The sequence below is a fragment of the Elephantulus edwardii genome, unplaced genomic scaffold (assembly GCF_000299155.1).
Source record: "Elephantulus edwardii isolate Elephantulus edwardi_28Jun2011 unplaced genomic scaffold, EleEdw1.0 scaffold00026, whole genome shotgun sequence".
Taxonomy (NCBI): domain Eukaryota; kingdom Metazoa; phylum Chordata; class Mammalia; order Macroscelidea; family Macroscelididae; genus Elephantulus; species Elephantulus edwardii.
In genome coordinates, this window is record NW_006399776.1 from 10,161,223 (window position 1) to 10,177,205 (window position 15,983).

Sequence of the window (15,983 nt, forward strand, 5' to 3'; positions counted from 1 at the left end):
GAAGTGAGGTTTTTGGGTTTGATTTCTCATCATTTAGACTCATTTGACAAACTGAGGGAATATTTTTCTTTGAGATTCCCCCCTTGCATTGTTGTCTTAATTTTTATTGTGTTGAAAATAGTGCACAGTTCAGAATCTTACAATATCATTGTCATATTATTTTCCTATCTGCCTAGATACTATTTTCTTATCTGTCTTGTATGGTTGGGTTCCTGTATAATGGAAGTGGGATACTACTACTAATATTAAGGCCTTTTGTGTGGAATATAAAAAATACCCTAATTATCAAGTGAGTGACCACTCGTTTAAACTTTATGCCTCTGAAAACCCACTGGAGGGTCAGCTGTAAGGATGTTCCAATTTGATAATACACAACAATAATCAATAGTTATACTTTTGTGTATTTCTGCTATCTTTTAAGAATGATGGTAGCAGGGCCGGAATAGTGAAATTGGTCTGCTCAATCTGAGGTCAACCAGGTCACTCAGAGAGGAAAGTAGACATGTGGCATTGGGGCTTGCTCAATTCCAAATAGGAATTGATCTGAGAAATGTTTACTCTCACTCAGGCTGAGAACGGAGTTACCACTAAAACCAGGATGTTCCTTTGTTTGCCAAAGCTCACACTTCTCTCTCAAGGAACCGAGTCTCTAGCTCTTCTTCTATTTTCCTCAAAGTTTCCTGGTATTTCTTCAAAGAGAAAGAAAAAAAAAGTGTAGTTATTAATTAGAAGCTTTGTGGGTTTTGAAAAAGTAAAAATAAGCAGTTATTATTACATTCAAATATAAGCATTCAATCTTCCCATTGCCATTTTCCTTTCACTATTCCCCATTCACCACTTCTACTGATATCTCACTCAATTTCACTGCGGGGTGGGATTTGAGGGGGTAATTAGAGTTATAAATAGGAGGAGAGCCAGTTAATCATTATTTATTTAGGAGCACAGACATTGGGAGCCCATAGCTGTAATTTTCAGGGAATTGAAGAATAAGAGACATGTTGGAGGTGAGGTATTGTTACAGGGGTAATTGTGTCCTCTGCCTTCCTTCCACCTCAGCTCCAGTGCTAAATTTGTTGAAGTTCTAACTTCTGGTACCTGAGAATGTGACCTGTTTGGAGAAGTTATCAGTGAGGATGACATGAAGTTACACTGGAGTAGGGTATACCTAATCCTGTATGACTAGTGTCCTTATGAAAGAGGAGAGGAAAGAAACAGATAGGAAAGAAAGGTAGGCTACCATGAAACACTGCATCCCTAAGCCAATGACTGTCTGGAGTCACAGAAACCAGGAGAAAGAATGGGCTGGTTTTTCTTGCAGAGCCTACAAACTTCTTTATGACTTGAACTCCCAGCCTCCAGAATTATGAGGCAATAAATTCTGTTCTTATATGCTACCTAGTTTGTGATACATTAATACCTGTGAAAACCAGAACCCATTTAAGGTAGAAACCTGTCTGATAAGAACAACTCAAATATTTTCCATTAAACTGAGTGATAGGAATGTACTAAGACTGCTACCCACCAAAGGTGAAAAACGTACAAGGCCCAAAAAAACAAGGCTATCTCATCAAGTTCTTGTTCTTCTTCAGTTCACTGTATTACGTTATGGTGGTTCTAAGAAACTAAGAAACAAGTGTTGATAGCCTTAAAGTTCCTTCATAAAAATTATTCAAGATAATACTCTTAGAAACAGGTTCTGTTTAATTTTGTATATTGTTAAAATAGTCACTATCCCTTTTCCAAGAGGCTGTACCTTTATGCAGAGGGCCTGATCTTCACAGAGTTGAATCACAAATGCATACTCCTTCATTACCTGGGAAGCCAAAGTTTGGGCTTAAATTTCTCCCCTTTTATGTCCTGGACCCTAACATTGCTGGGCAAAAAGTGCATTTGAAAATGAACTAATTTTAAACAAAAATTTTCAAACTTATTTTTTGAGGCTTAAACATGCTGTAATAGTCTTTTACAGTGTAAATGTGAATTATTTGGGAGAGGTTGGGAGGAGGATAGCTACTAATGTGTAGGAGAGTACAGATTATAGAATATAATCTATAAAAAAGGTCAAAGAGGAGACAGTCTTTCTTTTCTGCTTCTCCTCTCCACCCCCATAATGTTCTTAGAGCTGACCCTGATTATGACTGGCACATGACAGAGCAAGTTTTTGATCTGATGTTCACAGGGCCACTATGTTCATAGTCATTATGTTCATAGAGTCAATATGTTCATAGTGTCACTATAAGGGGTATTTGACTTGATGACACCTAATAGCAACACTAAGTTGAGTGACCAAGGACCAAGTTTCCTTTTTGAGGTAGAGAAGTATAATTTGAAGAAGCTACTATGTTTACCTCGGTCATTTTTCTCTCTTGATCTGCACAGGATGCTTCCAGCTGTTGTAACCTAACCTGTAGAAAAGAGAGGAGGCAGTTAACAGTGCAGAATTTCACCTCAGACTCAACAGTCATGGTAGAGCATCAACACCATGATTTCAGACGGAGGAGCCAAACCAGCCGGCTTTCTCCTCCGCAGGCTGCTCGCTGGCATCCAGACTCCTTCGTAGTCACCATATCCTACCTCCACTTCCAAACGTCTCAGCTTCCTTCTCTTAGCAGTTTCTTTTGATAAGTAAATTTATTTTTTCAGTTAAATTGGAAAACTTCATTCTTCTTCTTTCTTTTATTTATTTATTGTTAGAATCCACTCTTTTGCTACTCCGCTTTCCCCCTTTTCTTCCCTCCCGCTCTTCAATAGTTGTTGAAATCCTCTTAAGTGTTGGTTTCGGTGCCAGGTACTGGGATACAGAGGTGAATGGGACGACATAGACTTTCGTCCCGCCCTCTTAGAGTTGACTTTCTATTTGAGAGATATAAAGTTAGTTGACATGACATGATACATGCTAGGAGGGACATGGTTTGAAAACACCAGCGGCTCTGCAGGAGAAGAATGGGAATCTCCTTTGAATTTATTGCCCCTGAAAACCTGCCAGAAGGTCAGCTATCAGTTGGTTCTGACTTGATAGGATCCAACAACAACAACAACAACGTGATGGAAAGTGAGTGATAGTGGTAAATGTATAAGAGCTAATGCAGATGATTGAAGGAATTCTGTCTGAAGAAACTAGATCTGAATTATAATCTAAATGATAAATAATATGGAAGGAATGTATTTCAAGCAGAAATGGGGGAAAGGGTTGTGACTAGGGGGCAGGTAGCAGAGATTTGCCATGTCAGAGATTGTATGGTTACAGCACAGAGTAGACTGGTGGGCAGGATAGATTATATGGGGCTTTTTACTTTCAAAAGAGCCCAGGTGGTGCATTGCTGAAGTGTTCAGATACTGACAGGTCAATTGTCAGAACTCTTTAGTCTGCTCCATGAGAGAAAGATGTGGTAGTCTGCTTCTGTAAAGATTACAGCCTTGGAATTGCTATAGAACAGTTCTGTAGATTTCATCCATTGGCTTAGTGGTAAGGAGTTACACTGCCAACTTCAAGGCAGATAGTTCAAATCCATCAGCTGCTTATTGGGAAGAAGATAGGCATCCTCCTCCTGTGTGATTTATTACCTCTGAGAACCCACTGGAGGATCAGGAATGAGTCGATTCCGGCTCTATGGTACAGAACAACAACAGAATCACTATGAGGTGTAATTGCCTCAAAAGCAACAGGCTGTAGCTTCTAGTAAAGAAATATTTTTTTGAATTGATTGTTTAACATTCTAATTACAATCAAAAGTTAAGGGAGGAACTGAAGCAGCAGAGTTATAAATTAAATCTGTTTTTAAAGTCTCCTCTATGTGCGGAAAATGGATTTTTTAGGTGGAAGATCAAAAGCAGGGAAATTGCTTAGGGGTGAGTGCAGTTGCCCAGGTGAGAGATGTTGTGGTGTTTTGTAGTAATTGTAGTCAGATTCAAAGATTTAGACTCATTGCCATCGAGGCAGAAATGACTCATAGCTGAGCCCTCAGTGGATTTCTGAAGCTGTAAATCGCATGGGAGGATCTGGCCCATATTTCCCAATGGAGTGGCTGGTGGATTCGAACCGTCAGGGATGAGTAGCCTTTGGATTAGCAGCACAATTTTCTCTGGCCTAGGTCATCAGCGCTCCCTAATGGATGCGTTAGAAATCCATCTGGAGGTGGAGTTGACTGCATCACTGCTCTGCTTTTCAGTTCTGTTGTTCTTACTTTCATCTAGTTTCCATTATAACACATCTAGATTCTCCTAACAGTTTCTTTACATTCTCACAGTTTCTTTCTCCTCTAATTAATTGCCTTCAGGGCCCGCCAGCCAAATGTGCTAAGGGCTAGAATTTCAAGCCAATAGTCTGAGTCACAAGTTGAAACAGACATTCCACTTAACTATTGAACTGTTCACTAGCCTGTCAGAGGAACAGAAGCAATGGTACAGTGTCTGTTTATGACCAGTAGGACATTGTTTAAAGGATTATAATACTCCAGAACTCATTAGGGTCGATCTGACTGCTGTTAGGAAAGTGGGTAGTGGTCACTGCTTTGACAAATGCCTGAGACTCCAAGTATCTATCACCTGACCAAGTCAGCACAGCCAATCATAGATTCTGACTGGATTTACTGTCAGGAAAAGCTCTTATAGGAAGAAGAAGGGATTCTAGAGAGGAGAAAAAAGACTTTTCTGATCACTAAAATCATATGAAAAGGATAGTCAAGGCTCTTTAAAACCCTTTTTAGTCTTAACTCCAATTTCTTCCAGTGTGCACACAAGGGTCCACACTTTATTTTCCCTATCCAGTTAAGTTTTTAAATTTACATTGTCAAACAGTCTCAGGTGGTGTCCTTAAACTTCCTACTTTTGCATCCACCACCCCTAAATTGGTTAGTGGAAAATGGAGGAACAAATCTAGACTCATTCATTTTCTATTTCCGGCATGTTTGTATTCTCAGAGGGTTCATGTACATAGCACAGTGGGAGATGTAGAATGCCTTACATAAGGCAAAGAGGTAACTTTACAGGAAGTGTGGAAAATGTCACCTACTCTGAATAAAAACAGTGTTCCAATTTTTAGCTTGCAATTTGCATCAGATAAAATGTTTGGCCCCAGATTCTTAGAGAAATGCAAAGCATGGTATGATATGCCTAGCAGTTTGTAGTTATTTGGTGTTGATGAATCAATTTTTCACTCATATCAACCCAGTGTGACAGAGTAGAACAGTTTTCTAGGTGGTAATCTTTATAGGAAGCTCTGTGGCCTGGTGATAAAAAGCTGCAATGCCAACCCAAAGGCAGGTAGTTTGAACCTACCAGCTGTTCCGTGAGAGAAAGGTCTTCTCTTGTGCCATTTATAGTCTCTGAAAACCTGCTGGAGGGTCAGCTGAGTCAGTTCCAACTTAACAGCACATAACAACAATAATCCTTATAGGAGCAGAACTCTAGGTTTTTCTCCTGTGGTGTCACTAAGTGAATTTGAACCACCAACCTTTTGATTATCGGCTGAGCAATTAAATATTGTGCTGCCAGGGCTTCTTGCTTAGCAGGCAGAGTTCACTATATACTTGAGTAACACCTTTTCTGGTTTTGAGCCAATAGCAGAGAGTATAGAGTGCCCAGCACACATTAGGCTTATAAATCCTAGTTCTGTCTCTATGAATACATGTATATTCTGCAACCAGACTTTCCAGAAAGCACTTAGATATTATGTGACTTCCCAAGATATCAGCTATCAAAAGAAAAAAGAATATTTCATATGCACAGTCTCCTTTAATCCTCAAATTGAGGCTGGGAAAGATTGGTTTAATTGTCAAGCTTTATATACCAAGTGCTGGAGCCAGAATGTAAACTAGAAACTTAATGCATTATATGGTTTTGAATCCTACTCTTCCTGATTGAAGAGAGAATATAACTTTGAGGTGAAATTCCTCATTAAGGGTTGAAGAAAATCTAGTACCTCAGGACAAGGCTTAACATTGTTCTGGGTTAAAACCAGAGAGAATAAGGCAAATGGGTTGCTTCAATCTCTTTGCTATTGTGAATAATGCATCAGTAAACATGGGTGAGCATATATCTGATTTTTGAGTTGTGCCTTAAGTTTCTTTAGGGTATATTCACAGTAGTGGAACTGCTGAGCCAAATGGTAAATCTGTTTCCAACCTTTTGAGAAAGTGTGAGACTGCCTTCCATTCCCACCAGCAGTGAATAAGATTTGCAGTCTCTCCACAACCTCTCCAGTATTTGTTGTTTGCCACCCTGTTGAACTCTGCTATTGTTGCTGGGTGAGATGATATCTCATAGTTGTTTTGATTTATATCTCTCTAATAGCCAGGGAGTTTGAATATTTTTTTCATGTCTTCATTTGCCATCTGAATGTCTTCTTTTGCGAAGTGTCTATTAATGTCCTGTGCCATTTTTTGAGTGGGCTGTTTTTCTTTTTGAGGTGCTGAAGTAGTCTATACATTTTAGATATAAGGTCCCTTATCAAGTATATCATTGCCAAATATTTTTCCCTAGTCTATGGGTTTTCTTCTTACGCTGTTGGAGAAGTTTTTGGTCTGCATAGAGATTTAATCCTTAGAAGGACTCATTCATCTATTTATTCTCTCCTGATTGTAGGTTTTTCATTGTGCTTGGGAGACTCTTCATGCTGTGAATAAGGGTTTCTAAAGTTCTTCCTAGCTTTTCTTTGATGAATTTTATAGTCTTTGGTATTACTTCTAGGTTCCTGATCCACCTGATTTGTGTGTGTGTGTGTGTGTTGTGTAAGGTATGGATAGAAAAACTATGGTGCATTAACACAATTATATACTATGCAGCACTGAAAAACAATAAAATAGTAAAACATTACACACATGAGGGAGAGGGTGTGAGAACATTATACTGAGTGAAATATCTCAGTCATGAAAGGACAAATACTGCATAACACTGCTGTTATAAAATAGGACAGACATGAGAGCATTGGGGAAGGAATGGGAAAATAGTGGATAGACAATGAACACTGTATTAGAACAAATAGGACAAAATGACTGTCCAAAAGGAATATAAGATTATGCATTATATGTATAATCTGGAAGAAGGGGTGCATTGTGGGGTGAGCTGGAAGGAGGTGGGAAGAAAGTGTGTAACAATGAATAAAAAAAAGAAACAGCCATTTTAAGATTAAATAAAGGATTAGAATGGGGGGAAAACCCCTATCAAAAAACCTCACAAAACAACACACCCACAAAACCACAAACCACCTAGAAAGAATGAATTACAACACTGACAGTTGTTTCCACTTTGAAGACTTATTTCCTAACTTTTTAGTCACTTATCCCAAAGCCATTTAATGCTGCTTTTCCTTTACCTTTGAGTCTTCTGGAGTTTTATCTAGACTGACTTGTGCATTCTTGAGTGCTTTATTTATTCTTCTTGTAATCTAGTTTGAGAAAAAAATACATGTCCTATAAAAATTTATTAAATAAACATATACGTAAGACATGAGGGATGATATAAGGAGAATTGAATTGTGATGCTGGAGAGAGTATTGAATATATCATGGATTGCTAGAAGAACAAACAAGTTCATCCTTGGGAAGGTGAGACCAGGCTGCTCCTCAGAGGCAAGAATTCTGAAGCTCCACCTGACATGCTTTGGGCATATTGCAAGGAGGGACCAGTCGTTGGAGAGGGACGTCATGTTTGGGAGGGTGGAGAGACAGCGCAGGAGAGGAAGACCCTGGATGAGATGGATTGACTCAGTGACTAGGGTAATGGAGGTGGGTGTGTCAGAGACGATAAGGTTGGCACAGGATAGAGCAGAGTTCAGAACCGTTGTATAAAGGGTCACTCTGAGTTGCAGGTGACTTGATGGCACATAACAACAACAAAAATACATAAGACAAAGATATTTGCTAGCCTGTGGGGATAGTATCTATGGCCTTGACAAGTGATACCAGTAGGTGGTCCCTTGATGACTCTGTTGGATCAACTGTATGGAAACACTAATCTTGGCCATTAAGCTAAAATCAACTCAACCATAACTCAGCTCATTGCTGTTGAAGTAGAACCAACTCAGAGTTGACCCTTCAGCCGGCTTTTGGAGACTGAAATAGCAGAGGAGGAGATTGCCCTTCTTCCTCTTGCAGAATCACTAGTGACTTCAGTAGTAAACCACCTTTGGGTTACCAGCTAAACTCTAATTTATGTTGGATTACAAGGCTGATGCCTAGTGTGTTGGGTTACTAGGCTCATGCCCAGGGAATAGTGAGTTATGTGAGAACTCACTGTATTTTAGGGAGGGAGTTTGTTGTTGGGTACCATCAAGGCAGAACTGACCCACGGCTAACCCTCTGGAGGGTCTTCAGAGGCAATAAATCACGTGGGAGGAGAATGCTCATCTTTCTCTCGGAGCACCTAGTGGATTTGAACTGTGTGCCTTCAGGATTGCTGGGGAGTTTCTTGCCACTAGGTCACCAGAGCTCCCTCTAGACAGTGTCAAAAGCCTCCTGGGAATGAAACGTGTGTGTGTGTGTGTCTGGTGGAAAATGAGAGTGACTTCTCATCCTACAGGTGGTGGTTAAGTCAGTTGTCTGTCGGAATCTGTTTTCTTATGACAGAGTGAACATCTCATGAACAATGCATGCTCTCTGGTTGCTGGCAGTGACATTTTCCCTGCAGTAACTCTAGCTTACTTGAATACTGTCTATTAAGGCACCTGTTATCTTACTATATGAGCTCAAACATTCCAGGGATTACTAACCACCCATTGACTCCTTTCATTTCACACTGGCAGAGTCATCCTGCTGCAGTTAGGTAATGAACCTTAGCTTCAGGAGTAGGATGTAGGGAGTTGTGCTGCACCCACGCCAAGCTCTCTGACATGGATTCTTTTGTGATCAAGGGGCTTGAAAGGAAGACCTTGGAGGACACAAAACCCCTGTCTCACCTGTCTTTTAAGTTCTACTATATTATGGGCCAGTGTTTCATTCTTCTCTTCCTGTGAAGAAAAAGAGACAGTCTCCTTAATGCTATAGTCCTATGTGTTTATCAGTTGTTCTCCATCTTGCCCCATCGATGCTTTCCTGGCAGTAACTCTACCTTCCTTGTATATTTTTCAGGTGATAAACTGTCAGATGAGTCTGATCTCAATACATAAACATTAACATAACAGGGTTTGACATACTCTCCTATTGGCCCTTATAATATTAAATATTGCCCAAGAAACCCTGTGCTCTCAGTGTCCCCTTTCATGCACTGATTTTCTATCATGTCTTTTCAGTTGACTATTATTTAACAACAGCAAGTACACACAACACATGCTTTATACTTAGGGAGCTCTTGCGGCCTAGTGGGTAAGGAGTTGTGCTGCTAGTCCAAAGGCAAGCAGTTGGAATCTACCAATTACTCCTTGGGAGAATGATGGACAGTCTTCTTTCATGAGATTTCTAGCCACTGAGAAAACCTGCTGGAGGGTCGGCTGTGAGTTGGTTCCAATCCAATGGCTATGAACAACATTCTTTATATTAAGAATGGGGAAACTGCTTATCTGACAGTTGCTGAAGGACAGATGAGGAATGAAACCTATCAAATGACTCTTCCCAGCTTCTCCCTTACGAGTCTGACTGTTTCTTCTTCCAGTTCTTCTAAGGCTCTTTCCCCTTCAATGGCAACACAGTTTTCCTTCTCCCATTCTTTATCCTCAGCCTGGTCTCTTGTCTGTGTGAGCTCATTTTCCAGCCTGGGTGGTATAAGAACACTCACATGAGGACTGCGATAGGCAGTTTCAGAACTGATAAGACACATATTATGAAGTAAAAAAAAAAAAAACCCAACAAAAAAAACCCACCGATGAACTTCACATTGGAAAACTGCCTTTTCCAAATCCATAGGATCAGAATCACCTAAAGATAGGGAAAGTAAGAGCTACCTGGGTCCCAAGACAGATTTGACAGTGTTTCAACTCAGGTAAATACCTGTTATTGGTAGGTGCTGTCAAGACGAATATGACTCATAGTGACTCTATGAACAACACATCTGAACCCTGCCCTATCTTGCACCATCTTTACCATACCTGACACAGCAGATCCCATTGCCACTGTCACTGTATATCAACCCATTTCACTGAGTGGCTTTCTCTCTTTCACCAAGCCCTGACCTTTCAGTCATAATGGCCTTTTCCCCCCCAAAGAATAGCCTCTCCTAACAATATGCCTGAAATATGTGAGATCAAACTTCACCATCCTTGACTTTATGGAGCACTTTAGTTGCACTTACTCCAACACATCTTTGTTTGTTCTTTTGGCAGTCCATGAGATATTCGGTGCTCTTATCCAACATCATAGTTCAAAGGCATTAATTATTTTTCTGTCATCCTTATTCATTGTTCAACTCTCAGATATAAAGCAAGTGATTGGAAAGACCATGGTTTGACTCAAGCATACCTTAGACTTGTTTTCTTTCTATTTTGTAATTATTTATTTGAGAAGTTTTGGTTTCGTTTGTTCCCATAAGGATTGTTGTTGTTGTTGTTGTTGTTGTTGTTGAGTGTGTTAAGTTGGAACTGATCCATAGCTGAACCTCCAGCGAGTTTTCAGAAGCAGTCAGTCACTGGAGGAAACTGCCCATCAAGCACACCTTAGTCTTTAAATGGATGTCACTGCTCTTCAGGACTTTGGAGAGGTCCCTGACAGCAGACTTTTCCAAAGTTATATGTCTCCTGATCTCCTGACTTCTGGTACTAAAGGTGTTGATTGTGGATTCAAGTAAGATGAAATAGTTGAAAATTACAATCCTTTCTCCATCTCTCTTGATGTTGTTGTCTGTTGGCCCAGTGGTAAGGATTTTTGTTTTCTTGATGTTAAGATGTAATTTATATTGACGGCTGTTGTCCTTCATCTTTTGCAGCAAGTGCCTCAAGTCCTTTTTGCTTTCAGCAAGCAAAGTTGTGTTATCTGTGTAATGCAGATTGTTGATGAGTCTTCCTCCAATCCTGGTGCCACATTCTCCTTCCTAAAGTTAAGCTTCTCTAAACCCTAAACCCTTCTCTAAACTTTAAAGCTTGAACTACTTGTAGTTCTCTTGTCAAGGTACTATCCTAGTCATTTTTGTATGATCTTTAGCAATATTTTGCTTGCATTTGATAGCAATGATATTGTTTGATAATTACCACATTCTGTTGGATCACCTATCTTGGCAATGGGAACATATATGATATATGGATCAACTCCAGTCAATCAGGTAGCTGTCTTCCAAACCTCCTAGCACAGAATTGTGAGCATGTCTGTGGCTGTACCTGTTATTGGAATGCTTGAATTGGTATCCCATTGATTCCTGGGGCCTTATTTCTTGTCAACACCTTAAATGAAACTTGAACTTATCTCATCACCCTTGGCTTTTTATCACATGCTACTTCCAGAAATTGATATTCTTGATATCCTCCCACAGCTCATCTGGTCTTCACTCATTAGCAGTCAAGACCTCAAGCCTGTTCCTGAGATGGTTTTTATATTTAGGAGGGAAAGACTCAAGGTTAGGTTCTTGTGGATTTGATTTTATTTTCTTTAGCTTCAGTTTGAACTTGTGTATGAGTAGTTGATGATCTGTTATACAATCAGCACCTGGCCTAGTCTTCACAGCCGATTAAGATTTTCCAGTGATTCCCCCCCCCCCGGCCACATGTAATCAATTTGATTCCTGTAGGCCATCAGGTGAGGTCCATGTGTATAGTCACCATTTGTGTTTCTTAGAAAACATATCTGCAATGAATAAGTCAGTGCACATAACTCTATATTTCTGTCTCCAGCCTCATTTTTGTCACCAAGTCTATGCTTTCTAACTATTTCTTCCCTGTGCCCAACTTTTGCATTCCAGTCACTCATTACTACGAATGCATCTTGGTTTCATGGTCAACAATTTCCAATTTATTTATTTTTTATTAATTTTAATGAAAATTTACAGAGACTTAGGGTTACCAGTTATTCATTGTTGCACATGATTTCCAATTTTAACAGTTGGTAGAAGTAATCTACTTCCTCCTCTTTGGTTGTTCATTTGAATGATAGTGTTATTTACAAGTCTTTCTTGTATGTGTATGGATATTATCCTGTCACTCACAACATTGTATTTCAAGATGGATCTACAAATGGGAGAAAGGAGAAAAGACAAAGATGGATATAGAAGAGACTCTGAATATTGCACTAGAGCTCTAAGAAGCCAAAACAAAGAAAAAAAAAATAAAGAAGAAGCTGAACAGAAGATATCAAAGGTCAGCTCTAGAAGACAAAGTACTAGAGTTGGAAAAATCAAAAGGGCCAAACTTGCTCGACATATCTTAAGCTGACAGAACTGAGGAACAAACTCAAGACTCAAGTTGCAATACTTCAGGGTGCACTGGGAAGAATGTTGAATGACTTAGGAAGCATCAAAAGATGGAAGGAGTACACAGAGTCACTATACCAACTGGCTGACACAGAAGAATTTCATGAAACAACATATGATCAAGAGCCTATGATAATGAAAGAGGAAGTTCAAGCTGCTCTGAAGGAATTGGCAAAAAACAAGGTCTCAGGAATTGATGGCATACAAATTGACATATTTTAACAAACAGATGCTTCCCTGGACATGCTCACCAGATTGTGCCAAGAAATCTGGAGGACAATTACCTGGTCAATTGACTGGAAAAGATCCATATTTATTCCCATTCAAGAATAAGGTGATCCAATAGTGTATGGGAATCATTGATCAATATTATTATTATCAAATGCAAGTGAGATCCTACTGAAGAATATAAAAACCCAACTGGAATGGGAATCCCAGAACACTTGATTGTGCTTATGTGAAACCTATACTCGGACCAGGAGACAGATGTCAGAACAGAACAAGGAAACACTTCATGGTTCAAGCTGTATACCATAGATGCAGCCTATCTCCATACCTTTTCAATCTATATGTGGAATAAATCATTTGGGAGGCTGGACTTTATGAGGAGGAATGTGGCATTAGGATTGGAGGAAGACTCACCAATGACCTATATCATGTAGATGATACAACCTTGCTTGCTGAAACTGAGGAGTACCTGGGGCATTTGCTGCAGAAGGTCAAGGACTGCAGAGTGTTCAATATGGTTTGAAGCTCACCATCAAGAAAACAAGGTTTCTCACCACTGGGCCAATGGGAAGCATCATGATAGAGAAGAGACTGAGACTGTTAACAGCTTCAGCTTGCTTGGTTCCACAAGCAATACTCTTTGTACCAGCAACCAGGAAATCAAAAGATGAGCTGAATTGGGGAAAATCTGCTGTCAGGGACCTCTCTAGAGTACTGAAGAGCAATGATGTTAGTTCAGAGACTGAGATCTAAGTCATGGTCTTTGCAATTACTTGCTATGCATAAAGAGCTGGACAGTGTCTAAGGATGATAGAAGAATTGATGTCTTTGAGTTGTGCTGCTGGAGAAGAGTATTGAACATGCCATGGACATGCCAAGAGAACAAACATATCTGTGCTAGAGAGGGTGAAATCAGGCTGCCCCTTGGAGGCAAGAATTTTGAAGCTCTGTCTCACATATTTTGGACATGTTGCAAGGAGGGACCAGTCCTTGAGAGCAACTTCATGCTTGGAAATGTGGAGGGACAATTCAAGAGTGGAAGACCTTGGATGAGATGGATTGACTCAGTGACTGGGGTAATGGGGGTAGGTGTCTCAGAGACAATGAATTTGGCTCAGGATAGAACAGGTTTCAGAACTGTTGTACATAGGGATGCTATGAGTCATAAGCAACTCAATGGCATGCAACAACAATCTCCTTAAATATTTGAAATTGTTTCAAAAAGAATCAATCAATTATTTTTTTTTGGTTCAGGGATTCTGTGTTTTCCCTCCATTTTCTTTTGATGCTTCCTGGATCATTCAAGATTTTTCCCATAGCACTTCTCAGTAATGCAACTGTAGACTTGAATTTGTTTTTTCAAGTCTTTCAACTTGAGAAATGCTGAGCGAACCCTTTTTATTCTCCAACTCTAGCTCTTTGCATGATACTTCTAGTATGATACTTTGCTTTGTTTGCTTTGTCTTCTGAAGCTGCCCTTTGAAATAATCTGCAAATATTCAGTGTTCTAGAAGTATATGGAAAATTTACTATTTCTGGCTATACAAAAATTCCCAAGAAGAAAAGTATCTTTTGCTATACAATATGTAAGTATTTATAACAGGTAAAAAGTCTGCTTTCCCCCCTCCTTTCCCCCCCTCCTCTTTCCCTGCACCCCTCCTTTTAGATAAGAAATTTCGCTCATGAAACCCCAACACTCACCACTGAATCTCATCTTCTTTCTTTTGGATTTTGAGAAGAAGTTCCTGATTTGCTTCATCTATCCTCTGCATATCCTTTTCAAGGTCTATGTTCAAACTATTAATATTTTTCTTTGATTGTGCCAGTTTTAAGATCTCCACTTTCTCTGACCTGTAAACTCAGATCCCAATGTGAACATGGACTGGTTATCTTAAGAGCAATAACCAATGGACTAATAGGATTTCTAGAAGACATATAGTTCATTAACTTGGCCCTTTAAAGAAAAGCACACTATTTATTAAGAAGGGTTCATAATAAAATTATATTTCATAATAATGTTTTTCACTTGGTTTAAATATTCTCCACTCTATCTCAAGAGAGACATTTCATAGGTTCTGCCTTATAAACTACTCAAATAATAATAGTAATATTTTCATCAGAAACTTCAGCTTTCTTGTGTTAGAGATAATGGTTAAATTTGGCAATCTTAGGTAAAATAGAAAACTTACTCATATGATACAGTTTGCCCACCTGGTATTTTTACCCGAGACACCTGGCATGTCATTTATGCCTGGGCCTGGCTTTGTGCAGTCACAAGGGTTTACAACTGTGCTCAAAACCCTCCATTGCCCTTGAGTTGGAACTGATGCATACATGACCAGCCCCGCAGGCTTCTGAGGCTGGATGTGGTGAAAGAAGATGGCCCTTCTTCCCAGGCTTTTGGTGGATTTGGGGGTATTCTGCCTTTGGGTTAGCAGTGCAGCTCTCTATAGACTGTGCCCCAAGAGCTCCCTTCACAACTGTGCAGGAGGGCTTTGGTCTTTCCTCCTTCTCATCCCAGAATGCTCCACTTGCCTGTTAGAAAATTCTTCCATGAGCGTCATTTCATTGAAAACATACAGGGATGTGCTGGATATTTGCTTTCAAGAATGCAAAGATCTTCTCTCTTAAGGAAATGTGAATAAAAAAAGTAGCCACTCTAGAGAATTTATAATGAACACCTGGCACGTGATGGAATTTTCTTTTCCTTAGGTGAATAAATTAATTAGTCTGTCTTTGAAAGAATTAATTGCAGGTAGGATAGAGGGCAAAGGGACTTTTGGGTAGGAATGAGGAATGATCTCAGAAAAATAAAACCCTACTTTAGAAGCATTGTCCAGTGTAGGGAATTTACAGTGGCTATCATTTCAGGAGGGAGCTCTGGTGGCTTAGTGGGAAGGTGTTGTACAGCTAACCCCAAGGCAGTCAGTTCAAATCCACCGGTGGCTCCACAGGAGAAAACCCACTGTAGGGTCAGATATGAAAAGATTCTGACTCAATGTCATATAACAACAATCATTTCAGGGGGGCAGGGGCTGCTGCAGGTAGGATACATTAGAGGATGGGTAAGTGTGGAAATAGAGACAAAAACCAAAAAATGTAGGAAGATATTAATAGAAGACATCATTTGCTTCATAAACTTGTTCCTGGATTTGACTTTGCATACTCATGATTACTTACTCGTCATCTAGTTGCTCTTCTTCTGTGTAGCTTTCCATTATAGATTCCCTATAATACCAGCAGAGATACATCTGATGACTTGAGAAAATAGGCCCACTTGTAAAACATAGAGTAACTAGCCAAGAGTTCTAACAGGTAAGGAGTGATTCCTTCCCTCTAACTCTCAATTCTATCCATGATGAAACTTGATTCTCTGATGCTTTGCCCAGCTTTTATTATGTCTCAGTAGGGTACAGTGAGGATACAGGGATA

General features: G+C 39.7%; 1 protein-coding gene across 1 annotated transcript in view; it reads right to left on the reverse strand.

Moving 5' to 3' along the window:
• Window positions 1–15,769, reverse strand: part of LOC102877462 (transmembrane and coiled-coil domain-containing protein 5A-like) — a 16,111-nt gene extending 342 nt beyond the window's left edge. Inside the window, exons 1-8 of the mRNA XM_006883229.1 lie at window positions 15,732–15,769; window positions 14,253–14,402; window positions 9,561–9,684; window positions 8,893–8,943; window positions 7,313–7,384; window positions 2,349–2,405; window positions 1,754–1,813; window positions 625–689 (exon numbers count right to left, since the gene is read on the reverse strand). Coding sequence (XP_006883291.1) covers window positions 625–689; window positions 1,754–1,813; window positions 2,349–2,405; window positions 7,313–7,384; window positions 8,893–8,943; window positions 9,561–9,684; window positions 14,253–14,402; window positions 15,732–15,769 — 617 coding nt within the window. The remainder of the gene's footprint in view (window positions 1–624; window positions 690–1,753; window positions 1,814–2,348; window positions 2,406–7,312; window positions 7,385–8,892; window positions 8,944–9,560; window positions 9,685–14,252; window positions 14,403–15,731) is intronic.
• Window positions 15,770–15,983: the final 214 nt, after the last annotated feature.